The sequence below is a fragment of the Chroicocephalus ridibundus genome, chromosome 3 (assembly GCF_963924245.1).
Source record: "Chroicocephalus ridibundus chromosome 3, bChrRid1.1, whole genome shotgun sequence".
In the NCBI taxonomy this organism is placed as follows: Eukaryota; Metazoa; Chordata; class Aves; order Charadriiformes; family Laridae; genus Chroicocephalus; species Chroicocephalus ridibundus.
The window spans coordinates 48,258,123-48,272,317 of record NC_086286.1 but is presented as its reverse complement, the minus strand read 5'-3'; the positions used below and the strand labels follow the sequence as shown (position 1 = coordinate 48,272,317).

At 38.3% G+C, this 14,195-nt stretch overlaps 1 protein-coding gene across 1 annotated transcript in view; it reads left to right on the top strand.

Annotated features, from left to right (window-relative positions):
* The window catches only part of DISC1 (DISC1 scaffold protein), a 209,641-nt gene that overhangs the window by 82,918 nt on the left and 112,528 nt on the right, over window positions 1–14,195 (top strand). Inside the window, 2 exon segments of the mRNA XM_063329039.1 lie at window positions 2,838–2,892; window positions 7,401–7,503. Of these exon segments, the coding sequence (XP_063185109.1) occupies window positions 2,838–2,892; window positions 7,401–7,503 (158 nt within the window).

Below are 14,195 nucleotides of genomic sequence, written 5' to 3'. Positions count from 1 at the left end.
ATGAGGGGCTTCTCCATGACAGTGTTTTGTGGTAGAAGAAAACGACCCGGGAATAAACTTAGTTAAAAGCTGTTCGTAGTCAGTAACTATGGCTGGTTCGTACATGGTTTTGATTGCTGTGTGTGTGAATTGTATGATGGGCTGTTGTCTAGAAGGGATAAGGGACTCCTATGGTATTGCTCTGAAGGCTAACAAGGATTCAAAACAGGATACTACTGTGAATTTCATACCATAAATAATACAAATACACTTGTAAGAGTCTGCATGAATGCTCTAACTGTAACAAAAGGATTCTTTAGGTTCAAGTCTATGGTTAATGTGTCTATCACTAGTTTGAGTCAAAATGATGATTTACTAATGATGTTATTTATTGATACACTTTGGATTAATATAATATTCTCCTAAAACTATAGTTCTGCTGTCATTGAAATGGCAGTCTACGATTCCTTATTTATTTTTCAGTGACTTGATAGATGCTCATAAAAAAGAAATCTGGATAAGAAGTGGGTGTTTTTTCCCCCACTTAGCATCTGGACCTGAATCAAGCGTGGGCTTGTGCATCCTTGTTAGCAGTATGGATTCTACAACTGGGTCTTAGTTTGTAATGCTGTTTTGGATGTACAGCTTAAAAAGAAATTAAAAATCGACCTCTTTTCCTGTTAGCTGTGTGAGTTCTGCAGAGGAGGGCAACGTTGTATAAACCTGGGGCGGGCTTTCTGTGAATAAAGTAAACAGGTAACAGGAGAGGCATATGGAAAAGATTTGTTAAATAGAGGTGCTATCTTTATACTGTTATTCTTCTGGCTATAACTGCACTTTACATTTTATTATGGCCTGTGTCTTCTAGAAGTTGAATTTTATAAGGCAGTTTCAGAACAATTGGGCCAGTCACCCATTATTCATTCAATTACACACCACAGCCTTGCTGCTCCCCATTGACATCTGTATACACAAAGCCCAGCTCTTTTTTTACATAACCTGACCAGCTCAGACACTGTGGGAGATGCTGAAAGTCCTTGGGAGCTCCAGAGCCTGAGAAAAGAAATGGATAAATAGTTCGTTCCCTCTGGCACACCCAGAGGCAGGCAGGAAGCTCATAATGTCATTATTGCACATGTACTAGTGCATGTTTTGCCCATGTATTGCTGTAGAAAAGGGAGAAATTGCAGACTGCTGCGTGGGAAACTTTGTTAAACCACTTTTACGTAGCTAGCCAGCTGTATTTCTGTTGTTGCCTTACACAGTGTTCACTTACACTGTTATGAGCTATTTCTGAGGGGACTGCCTTGTCTGGAGCTGGAGGCACCCCCATGTGCTGTGATGGTAATGAGGTGACTGGCCTTGCTGGGCTGTAGATTGAAAAGGCGTGGGCTGCATGAAGCAGAGTGTTAGGGAAAGCAATGCAAATAGCTGTCTCGTTAACGTGATTAAAGGATATGCTGGGCGGCTGAATTCTGCTTCTGAGGCCATCTCACTCCTGCGTGCAGCCGGGTGAGATGGTCCATCCAGCCTTTCTGTAGGTGGTCAGTAACTGGCTGCAAGTCTGATTTCACTTGCTTTGGGGTTCAGACCTATGTAAACTCTGACTCGTCAAACAGGAGTCAGTAAGTGCTGTGCTTGGAAAATACGAAGGAACAAGTTCTCAAAAGAAAACTGAAAAGCATAGAGGTAGGCAGCAGGGACCGTGTGCATGTCAAAGCAGGCACTCAGTCTTAATGTGCTTTCTGAATAACAGTGACTTGTGTTTCTTCCACATGTAAAATGAATACAATGCTGCCTTACCTTGTGAGAGTATCGTTGAAATAAATCCAGTGATGTTTCAGAAATGTTTAGATACTTCAGTGCTGAACGCTAAAGAAAAGCTCAGAAATAAATTAATAGTTCTTTATGTGGGAAGAACATCAGTGGTTGGTTGTGAAAAGAAGTACAATTTTTACAATGCAGCTAAAAGGAAGAATGGAGATGCTGCTGATGGGGAGTGCTGACTGTCAGGTACACAGTGACAAAGTAATTGAATGCTGCATAAAAGTGTACGCCTGCGGAGTAGGAGAGAGGGAAGTATTAATGTTGCAAAAATAATCTCTGTGCTAACTACTAATGTTTGATTTGACTTGGATTTTTGAACTTTATGTTAAAAAAGTAACTTGTGAATTTCTTTATAAGTACTGAAGACACAGGTTTACATTAGGTTTGGTAATACCAAAGTAGTAAATCTGCCTGTTTTCATATGTGGAAGAAAACCTTGAATTTGTTTGTGTAAGCAGGATGATGCCTCAGTTTCAGCCGCACTGCTGAATCAATGTGGTACAAATATTTTGTAGGCTTTTATGAAACTAAGCAAAACGAGTAGTGATATTTCATACAAAATTCTATGAGAACAAGTGACTGCAGTTGAACTTTTCCTGGCAGACTTGGAAACTGGGTTATAAGAAATGCCTTTGTGTTAGGTGTTTGGATGATAGCCTAGCAAAGCAGCAGTCCTGGACACTGCTGGGAACTTCTAAGATGTTATGGTTACACAAATAATCATAATTGTGTTTCAGATGGTAAGTAAAATACATATAAACTCATTAACTAAGAACTGTAGAGCTAGCATACGAACCATTTTGCAAACAAACAGGATTAAGTGGGTAGAAATTGGGTGGAAAAAATGTTGGTTAGTCACTAGCAACACTGAAACCCAATATACAGTTTTTTATCTTTGGTATTGGCTCTTTTTGTGTTAGCATGAGTCATCTTAAAGCCTACGTGCTTCCATATGAAAATGTGTCTTGTGTAGCAGACCGTGATGAGCAGAGAAGGTCAACTTTATTTTATTTTATTTTAATCCCTTCTAGCCTTCAGGAAAAAGAACAATTGTTCAGCACGTCCATTAAAGAAACTACTGCCAAAGTAAGTACACATCAGTTTTCAGTTCTTCAGAACATTTAAAGAAGCAGATAGTAAATTGTCTGTGTTCTAGGAATTTGATTTTGTGTTGTTTCTTCTAAACAGATTTTGCACGTAAATATTTTTAAACACACATCCCACACACACCCCCACCCCCAACTTTTATATTTGGACGGGCCACAGAGATTATGCTTAAGGAATCAGATGGAGTAATCTGTTGTTTGTCAGTTTATGTTTACTAGTGATCGGTCTTCTCGTGGGTCTCCATTTAGGAACAGGCTCCTCAGCGTCATGTAACAAAAGTGAGCTCTGGTCACAGCTGAATGTTTTCACTCTTAATACAGTCTCTTCTAGCTGATTAGTTTTGTTGGTGCAAAGGAAGAGCATAAATGATGTACCTCTTTTCCCCACTCTTTCGCTAATAATAAACTAGCAATCTAATTCTCACCTCCCTTTAAAAATACAAAGAAAAGTGGTGTGGCATATTTAGCATACCTTAACCGGAGATATTATTACTTTTCCTTTGCTTATTTCTCATGGCCCCCTTCCAAGAAAGGGAATACTAAAGTTTTTATTTCAGAATGGCTCAGTGAGCCATAGAGCATCTTTGCTCCAGGAGTGCTCTAGAAAAAAAAGGTCCATTTATTGTAGCTAATTCATATATGTCTATATAGAACAGGGACTGGAAAATAGTTCTGGGTTTTGATCAGTCATGAATTTATACTCTGAAATAATGTGTATTTCATGTTTTTTCTCTAATAGAACTCAACCAAATTTAGTGAAAATTTTATCCTTTGTAATCTATTCTTCCTGATCTTCTTGGACAACACTTTTAGCATGCACTATTAAAAAGACTACTTGAAGACTACATCTCAATACCCCTTCCTCCTTTTCTCCTACTTTATTTTGAGCTCATTCTTCTCTATTCCTTGCTTATGCACACATCTTGGGAAAAATTAATATAGACCATTATAACATGATGCTCTCCGCTATATTTTTTTAAATGACTATGTAAAAAGTGTCAAGGAAAAGTGTGTAATTGACCTACAGCTCATCTATAAAATGAATGATAGGTTCAGTACCTCAGAGTGATGTGTTATTTTAAGGTATCTGCAAGTGAAAACATAAGTTACAGATTTTGCCTTCTCCCCTGAAAACGTGTGCCTCTTGAAGTTTTATTTTACCACTGTAATATCGAGAGACTTTTTTCAAAAAGAGCTCAAACATTGGGTCACAATTGAGAAGTCTGCAAGGTAGAATTCCACAGCCTGTTTCTTTAAATATTCAATAGATAAAATACTATTTTAATTTCATTCCATTCCTATGTGATGGCCTTTATTTACTAGAGAAGATAAATAGGAAGCATGTAATGAGACTCCTCCAATCCATTTGTTATTTTATTTATTCAGATCGTTTCAGCCTATTGTTTTATTCTCAGACTGAATAGAGCTGGTCTTTTAAACCTTTTCGTTGTGTGGGGAAAATACTACTTTGTCAAAGATCTTTTCTTTCCCCCTGTGACACTAATATTTTTACAGCCTTTTTGCCTCATCTGTGTTTTCAGCTGAGGCTGCAAAAGCTAAGATTCACCTGCTAATGAAGGGAACAATCTCCCTTATCTACCACTTTCCTTCAGAAATTAATATCTGTTTTTGCTAGTGGCAAGATTGTACTGTATGGGAGATCCAGGTGGACTGTCCTTTTCTTCAAGCAGCGTAAAGAGAATTTCTCTATGTCTTCCAAGGTGCAGTTGTAAAGAAATGTGAAGGTTACTCAAAACTTACTTTTCCTTGAGATGGGTGGAGGAAGAGTAAATTTCAGTGCTTTAGTCAGTGTCCTTGTCCCTCTTTCTGCTGCTTTAGATTAACATAATACGCTGGAAAGATGGAAGAGGAAGACAATGGGCAAACTTGCTTTTGATATTTTACTGCTTTTCATCTTTATTCCACATATCTTTGCTAACCAGCATCCTACTGGTTTCAGATAGACTGCTTTTTTGAGTAGCGTTTATGTGTCTGAACACAGCTTTGTAAGGTGCATTCCTAAACAAGAGCCTTTTTTTTTTTCTTTTATTGCAAGTCTGCTTTAAAAAAAACCACAAGCCACTGAAGAGGATTATTAAATAATTTGGCTGTGAAGAACTTCCCTGAAACTGAAAGGAAGGTTTTCGTTAGACTTGGAGCTTGCTGCTGCGTGGGCTGCAGCAGGGCTGATCACCGAGAACAGGGAAAGGGTGTTGCTGGGGCCACAGGCGCTGGCGATCAGACTGGCTGGGGGAGGGTGGTGCGTTTCCCCAGGAGCAAAGCAGGATGCTGGCTTTCTGAATGTTCATCATCTTTGTTAGCTAAGATATAACCTTTCCTCAGAGGCTGAATAAGCTACCCTAATGAATAATGGTAGCTGTTATTAAGATAAAATAATTAGAAAAAATGAAAAGAATTGGAGCTTCTAGGGTAGAACTGATGTAGTGTAGAAGCAGTGCTATTAGTTTAGAGGATGTTATATTATTTTGCCTCTCCGGTTGCTCATTTAGTTTTGTTGAACTGTGCCATATGATAGCTCTGAAGATTAATGTTGTTCATTTATCTACAGAATACACATGACATAGATACAAGCAGAGGCTTGGTAACGTACTTATCTTATGTTCCAGAAGAATCATCTCTGTGAGCTAGAGGAACTTCCTTTTCAGCCTCTGGTTCCCTGCATTTGGTCCATTAATGAAGAGTGCCAGCAAGCTTCGTTCTGACAGTAGTGCTTACAAAGTGGACAGTGTTTACTAGGAACTGATTAAACCTCCCAGCTTATTTTGCATAATTGCCAAACAGCTGTCTACTGGTAATGACTTTAAGTTACTACTAGCATGGGATATATTCATGCAGTTTTCCTGGAGCTGAAAGATTCCCCATCTAATTGCAATTCACTCAGCCATTCAGTACCCCTAAAGAGAGAGTGCTGCTTAGAAAGAAGTCATTAAAAACTTTCAGATTTATTTTGGAAGCGTGAGACAGAAATGGCCTTTGGGTTCTTTGGTCACGTTTATTCACCTCTTATGGGTTTGGGTTTTTTAAAACATTTTAAGTGAATTAATAAGCAAGTCACTTAGAAGGGGGTACTGAAACAAAGTGAAATATCTGGGAATTGAAAAATTAAAGTAGGTGCAGAAGCGATGAGATGTATGTGTTTTTAAATTAATAGGAAGACTCTGAAGTCTTTAGATAGTAACAGTTACTGCTTGGAGGATAGTTCTGTTGACTCAAGAAAAAATATGACCCATTTATGTTTAACAGATGCTCTCAGCTAAAGTCAGGGGGTATTATCCATTTAAAGGGATTTACAGTTAGTATCATATCTGAATTATTATACTTTAATTGTACAAACAGATAAGCCATTAGAGCTGTAAGGCTTTTGCTCTTAAAAGTGAAGTGATAGCTGTGCTTCTGCTAATAAGTGTGGTATGTACACTTGTTTTTAACGAGAGCAGTCAAGGAGGGTAGGGAAACTTTCCTCTGGAGATTATATTTCACAGGTCATCTCTTCACAACTGGCCTGTGCCTCTCTTGACTATTGCTTTACCCTTGGTTCCAATGAATGCAATGTTTTCTCAAGTGTCAGCTACAATTTGAAGCGAGTGTTTGATGCCTGCCTTCAGACGAGAGATTTGCCCTTGATGAGAGATTTTTCTGTTTGTTCATTTTGCTTCCTTCACAAATGATGCAATGTGAAATAAGAACCAACATTTTTGAATATGTGGGAGTTGTATGAATTGCGTATACTGTATAAGATCCTTCTGAGATGGTAATGTACACTTAAATCACTTAAATGTAAAGTACAGAAACAGTTGAACTTCCTTTTTTTTTTTCCTCCTGTCTCTCTCCATGTTTTTAATAGCAGTTCTGATTTGTTGCTGAAGGAACTTCCAGTTAAAAAGATAAAAAAAGAGAGAGAGGAAACGTCAGAAACCTAAATCCCGGTCAGCTGTGTCTCTTGATTATGAAACAAAGTACAGTATTGCACTGGTATAGTCTTATTTATTGCCTGTGTGGAGAATTAAAGATGTCTGCTTTGCCTTTTTTCAGTTAAGATGTGCGGCAAGGTATATTTTGTATAAAAATCACTGTACGTTCAGTGTTATGACATCTTAAACTCCAAACATTGGCTTACCTACACTCCACTCCACATGTCACTGTTAATGCTGAAATTGTATGGAGTTCGTAAGATGGCCTTTCTTCTGTGTGCAGCCTCAGTATCTAATAGTGAAACGTGTTCTCTGTCTTGCAGGTAGCTAATGCTAATACCGTTCCCTATTTTTATAGTAGAATGTGCGGCAAAGACTGGAAATTTTGATTCCTGTTGGGTATTTCTGTAAAGACATCACTTTTTATTAAGCTTCTTCACCTTGCTGTAGGATGTTATGTCATGTCTGTAAACCAACAACATTTGAAGCTCCATTTAAATTGCCTTATACTTTTACATGAATGAATTATATATCACAGCTGTCTGCCTCAATCTAGGTTTGTACGAGTCAGAAACTCTGCAGTACTTTGAGGAGGAAAGTGAGTGATATTGAGACTCAACTACCAGCTCTACTTGAAGCCAAAACGCTGGCTGTTTCAGGTAAGTTTTAAGTGATGAGAGGACTAACGTTGAGTGGTGTGTTAGAGCAGTTGTTGACTTTCTCATAGCTGAGACTTCTTAGGAAAAGTCATTGATGTACACTGGTCTTGATCCCTTGAAGTCATGGCAAGTCCGGCAGAACGGGGCTGTGTTGTGCCTTGTGTAAAGCACTTCAGGCTCCTCTCCACAGTTGGGAACTACTGGTAGGCAGTAAACATGCAAAGAACATATTTTTCCATAGGTGAAATTGATAAATAATTATCAACACCCGTTCCTGGACCTTACAAGTTATATGCCTAGATCTCTCTAGCTAAGAGCATAAATTTACAACAAAGGTATAGTAATTACAAATGTGGCTTTAAATGACACTTTAAAATGGAATATAATAATTGGTAGCTTCTGCTATTCAGATCATTAAACAACTAATCTTGGTAGCAAAAGAGCAATTTGGTCCTTGGAGCACTCGTGCGTATTATTTACAACCAGTAAAACATTGAAATGTGATTACAGAGTCTGATACATAACAGCTTTACATGCCACTTACTGGGGATTACTGCACTTTTCACTAAGGAAAAAAGGCAAAGCACAGTTCTGTCACTTAAGTTTGAAGAGGTGGGTTTTGTAATTCAGCAAATTGTTTGCAGATGTGTAAGTATCTCTTTGCTAGACACCTGCCTCAGAAAGCAAGCTGAATACAAGGGAATATAGACTTGGGTACAAGGAATTTTCCAGCATTACACCAAGTAAAGAAAGGCTGGAGGGTTCTTTAATACATATCAAGGCGACATGTTATAACTATCTGTTGGTGATTTACTTTCTCAATTAGATGCAAGAATCTAGTTCTGGCACACATGAATTAGTTTAAAATGAAACTTTGTGCAGTGTCGCATGGGTTGTTTGCCAGAAATGGATAACGTCAGGCTTGTGCGAAATCATAAAGGAAATTAAAGAGCAGGTCTTGTATTGATGCTGAGCATGCTCAATTTCCTTGCTTCTCATAACACTTTTTCAAAATGGAAACCCTCTCTATTTCTCTGTGTCCACCTGCGAGAGGTAAGCTGAGCAATCACCCTTCTCTGCCCGTGGGCAGTTTTGAATGTAGGTAATTTTCTCGCTTTCAGAAATGGGGTCAAAGTTTTCCCCAGCCATTTTATGACGTCCTTGAGAACAAAAGAGCCCATAAACTGGATGTGCAATTGCTTCGTGCTGCCAGCAGGAAGCAGTTGGCCAGAAAAGATGTACCTCAGTCTGGCACTTCGAGAGAGTAAATGACAGCTTGAGGACTATTTCCAAAACATTCATAGCAATATTTTACACTTGTTAGCTCTTAACAGAGGTCGCTTGTTTCAGGAACGAATTCAAAAGACAATTTAATGCTGATGTTTCTATAAACTATTTCCACAGTACTGTGACTATGGTTGCCTTTCTATGCTTTTTAAGAAGTATCGGTGCTGTTTCTTAGTACTGATAAAAAGCATTGTTTCTTTTTTTTATTCTTACTCTGAAAAACTCTTACTTCAGGGAGTTTTAATGACTGGGAATGATACAATCCCAAGTTGTTACTAAGGCAAAATTCTGGAGGGAACTGGTTGAAAATCAAGGATGAAAGGTAATTTGGTGACAGTGGATACTGTAATTTCTTTACCTCATTGTAAATGGATACATTTAGTTGATGTGTTGGGATTTGTTTATGTTAAATGCAGAGCAGTATGCAGAGGATACAGGGGAAATACAGGAATAAAAAAAAATAGCGCTCTCAAGACCTGAAAGTTTAAAAAAAAAAATCTCAAAAAAGTGGAAATATTTCAGTCTTAAAGCATGAAGTAATAAAATCAGAAAAGCCAGGATGCAGAATGAATTGCAGCTAGCAGAGAAACAAGTCAGGAAGAAAAGATTTGGTAAATGCGGAAGAGGAAAGAGGAAGGAGGAGCTAAAAATAGGTTGGTTTTTTTTTTTTTTACTTAACAAGGCAAAACTAGTGAGCAGTGGATAATTTAGAGAAGGCCGAAGTATTCAGTTCTGTGTATTCTTGTTCTAAAACAACAATAAATGAATGACACCTCTTAAATAAGGCATAGTTAAGAAAGTAGGTCTTAACCTTTTAAATACTGGTTAAGATTTAAGCAAGGTACTGTATGTATGTATTCCCTGAACTGTCAGGCAGCTACCAAAACGTTAATCAACAGCCTGGATATATTAAAATTGCTAGGAGGTGGGAGAATCTTCAGTTTGGTAATATGCTATTATTTAAGGACAGCCTTGGAAGAGCATGAAATTCAGAGGAAATTATACTATATCTAAATCTACAGTAAGAGTAAAGTTTAGTGGTCATAGTTAGAGGTTTTCATTTAGTCTGGAAGCATCAGGCAGGGATAAATATCTGTTACTTCTGCTTTTTACTGTAGCACTTAGATTATTTTCTCAAACAATTTCCTCATTCAGCAGTACTAGTGGATACTGAGAATAACTGTTTTTCTCTAAACAGATGTTGTATCATTTTTGTTTAACGTAACATTTTCCTTCAGGAAGCAGAGTTAAGTGATTTTTGGAACAGTGCCAAAGCAAAAAGGTAACTGAATGCAGTTGCATACATCTGGATTAATGTATCCCAGAAGTTAAGTCAGATGAGCTTAAGAATATAGTTATTAAGTGATGCATTGGTTTCAGAGCTTACGTGTGTGATGACTTAATGATGTGATGACTTGGAAAGCATGATATATACCTCAACCTTTAATGGCTACCTTGATAGATTCAGATAACATTCAGCTTCTATGTGAACTGTACTTTCTATTCCAAACGCATTGATTTATAGTATTTGCACCAGAAAATGTAAGAATATAGCCTATCTTGTTTTGAGATGCAAATACTGCAATAAATACAAAGTAAGCATAGCAATTTTATTAGTTCTGTCAGTGCAATACCTTGGATTTTAAGACTATCAAATAAATGATACTGTAAAGATATAAGAGATGATGTTACATATTTAAATGTCTCTCCTATTATTTCTTCCTTGAAAGAAGTGCAAAATTAAAATTGGAGGAGAAAGAAAGAAGGTTTGGGAATCTTTGTATTACTGAAGCTGGTAGAATAAATACAGTAGACTAATTAAATCCCAGTGAGATTTCATTTGGAAAAAAACCCAACAACCCTGTACTTAAATGTTCAAGAGGTATTTCTATCTACAGTTACAATTCAGATCCGTTATATCAACAACTCCCTTACCTTCTGATTGGCATTTGCCTGTTGTGATAAATAACTTGCAGTTAATACTCCTGAGATGCTAGTCCAGAATTTTTCTCCAAACATAATTAGTGGAATCTTATTACATTGTTCATGGTTTTTCAGTCAGTAGCTTTAGCTAATTATAGCTAACAAGTACTCCTGATTGCATTTGATGTTACTGTTGACATACACATTTGTAAGTAGTTATTGATGAAATCTTATGGTTTAGCATCTAGTAGGCTTACTTTTTTTTAAAAATAAAACACCTTAATGTCAGTGCTTAGAAACCTACGTGTGATTGTTATAACAGTTACTTCTTACAGTAGCTCTTAACATGCTTATAACAATTTTGTCATTAGTTATGGGAAGAACATGGCAGTACATGATACTCTGTTGTTTCTCTTGGCATTGAGTGTCTATTTAGCATGAATTTTTTTGGGAGGAATAAATTGCAGATCAAATAATCCTAAGCCAGTAAGAAAATTCAAATAGGACAATATGTAAGCAAGTGTGAATGTAACTGTAGAAATATTATTAAGATTTATCTTACTACTTGAGGCTGTTTTGCAGAAGAGCAAATGATATGTGAGAAATGGTGTGTTTCTCATTTTTCCTTAGTGAGAAAATAATTTGGGAATAGCAGAGAGGAGGTAAACTGAAAAGAATTTTTAGTCGTCGTGTTGTCTGTTTCCTATATTTGAATAAAAGAGGTTGTTTGATATATTTTACAGTGTCTTCATATACTCTAGGTGAATTTTTTTTTCTCTTGAGAATGCATAATAGTGTGGGACTAGACAGCCCAAAAGTGGCTAGCAGGGAGCTAAACAAATGTGAATGAAAAACTGAATTCATTATGTAGTTATCTATGAGATGCATGTCATTAACTTTCTTTATGTCTCTACAAATACAAATTATATCCACAGAAGTTAGAATAAGGTGACTTGTAAGTATTTAAAACAAATTATAAAATTCTATTCTTAAAACTGTCTACACCAGTAAGAGACCTTGTGTTATCGTCCTGTAATTCGCACTGTCTCTATTTCATTAAATACCTGCAAGTGGGATCTGACTGGAAATACCATTGTGGGATGATTTCCAGCAGTATAACGAAAAGGGTTTTTTCCCTTATGTCAATATAGAAGTGTAGTTTATAAATAACAGGACATAAATACTAGAATAGCATATTTTCACAAAACTTAATGCTGGGACTGTTGCCTCTTTGCCTTCTCTTTGATGTTCACTTAGGGAAGTTCTGCAGGCTTAGAAAGCAACTGTAACAAAAAACCCCCCAGCCTTCCAGCTTTGGTGCTAAGCATTCCAGTTGGGAATGAGTATGTTAGAGAGGGGACAGAGCAGTCAGCAGCATCAGGGAAGATGCCAGTGCAGGCTGAAGGACATTTTTCAGCCATGCGTATGCGTGTTTTGGTAATGAGGATGTCTTGTTTTCATGCCTGTGCGGTGTTCTGTCACTTTGTGCAGAAATATGTATCGGCATAAGGTTCTTGACATGACGTTGAGATCTTCTCCAGACATTGTACATAAAGCTCGTAATTTGCCTTTCATTGGAAGGCGATAGTGCTCCTGTTTTTTGGTTTTGTGTTTTTGTTTTTGGTTTTTTTTTTAACCTTTTCTGTATCCGAGAACTGTTGTTTGGTATCAGTTGGAGAACTCGGCTAGTCTTAGAAGCAAAAATACCAATGCCTCTTCTCATGAAGGCTTATTTTTTTTGATAAATTGAAGTTTGATAGACCTGTGTCTTGTCAGATGACATAGCTGCTTCCCCACTTACGGATTCTTGCTTCCAGCAGTGGCCTGGGTTGACGGCTCAAAGGCATATTGAGATTAATTCTTCTTCATGCCTGTATCTCAATGTCTGACTCCGGCGTACAAGGCTGTATATTGGGGTGTCTTCCCACAATGGTCACTTTATGTTCTGTGAAGTAAAATTTACTACCCTGGATTGCTGCATGTGATGTACTTTTTGGCAAGCCTGTTAACTCATTTGCAAAATAAAGCCAGGGACCCCCCTAATCCAACTCCCAAACAGTCATGCAGACTGCAGACAGCTATACTGTTTGTCTTTTAATCTCATTTCCAAATGAGATTGCTGGATGTTACTGGCTTTCAGTGAACTTCAAGGATAATTTGTTGTAGCTGAAGTTCCAGTGTGATATGTGACCAGACAGCAGAAAATCATTGCTGCTGTTGGAGAAGTCAGTCAGTGACATTAACAACTTACTCTTTTTCTCCCCTGTTACCTAAGCTGCTGTCCCTGAAGGGGGAGAGGGGGTTGAGTAAGCTCTTTGGCAGTTCCTTTTCTGGGGTTATGTGCTCAAAGGAGGAATGTTAGATGGGGAGAGCTGTGAAGGGAAGGTGCTCTCGCCCCATGGAAAGGCTGTGCTGTGGTCTGGAGGTGATGAGAAAACCCCTGTGCAGTCTGTGGAAGGGGGTGGTGATGTACCTTTTTCCACTGACTGTCCAGGGAGCCAAGGTGACAAACTTCTGAACCTCAGTGCATGCACTTCTGGTGCCTCAACCTACCTGGCTTGAATATTTCTCTCCCCAATCCTTCTCTGGTTAGTAAAAAGGAGGGTGATGATTTCATGCAGCCCTCAAGATCATGGAGATCAGGTCTGGGCTATTTCCCTGCTCTCAGCATGTCCCTTCCTCTCCGCTGGTAGCAGTAATGAGTGGAGGCAAAGGCAGGAGAGAGGGGAGATGTAAAAGAACCAGAGATTGAAAGGCATAAGGTGAGTGGGAACTATGAGGCAGGGGGAAGTAGGGAAGCTCGTGTGCACGTGTCTGTGCTATTGGGTGACCCTTGAGCTTTGGAGCCACTTTCGGTTGGGCATCCTTTACCATGTTGAAAGAGAATTATACATGACTTGCAACAACCCTTTATTGGCCTAACACACGTCGTGAACTGCTGGGACTAATGTGCTCCTGGGCTGTACTTGTCATCCCCAGTGCAGGCACTTGAGAGCATCTGGTGGCCCAGCGTTCACCAGTAGCTGTTGCTCCTTGGAACCAGTTGTGCCTCAGTATTGCTAAATTGCCATCTTCCAAACCCTCTGCCTTTTTCTTCAGGGTTTTTGTGCCTTTTCTCATTGATAATTTTCATTTGAGCCTTTGAGTTGTTATTACTGATTTAAAATGTTGTTGTTGTTGGGTTCCCCCACACTTTGTATATTTATTTTTTTTAATTCCTGGTTTGCTCTGTGGTAACTGATTCAGGCCGGGTACAAAAGGCTTTCTGTAGCACAGAAATCCTCCTCCAAATATATATCTGTGGAGTCTCTTGCCTGCTTCTAGACTTATTTTCTTACTTTACCTTTCAGGGTCACATCATCATTCAGCTGCATTATGCTTCATAAAAGTATTGGCCTGTGTTATTGCTTAAAAACAGTAATTGTGATTCAAATATGCTGGAATTCTGTAAAATGTTTCAGGAGATGGTAGACTGTCCCCCA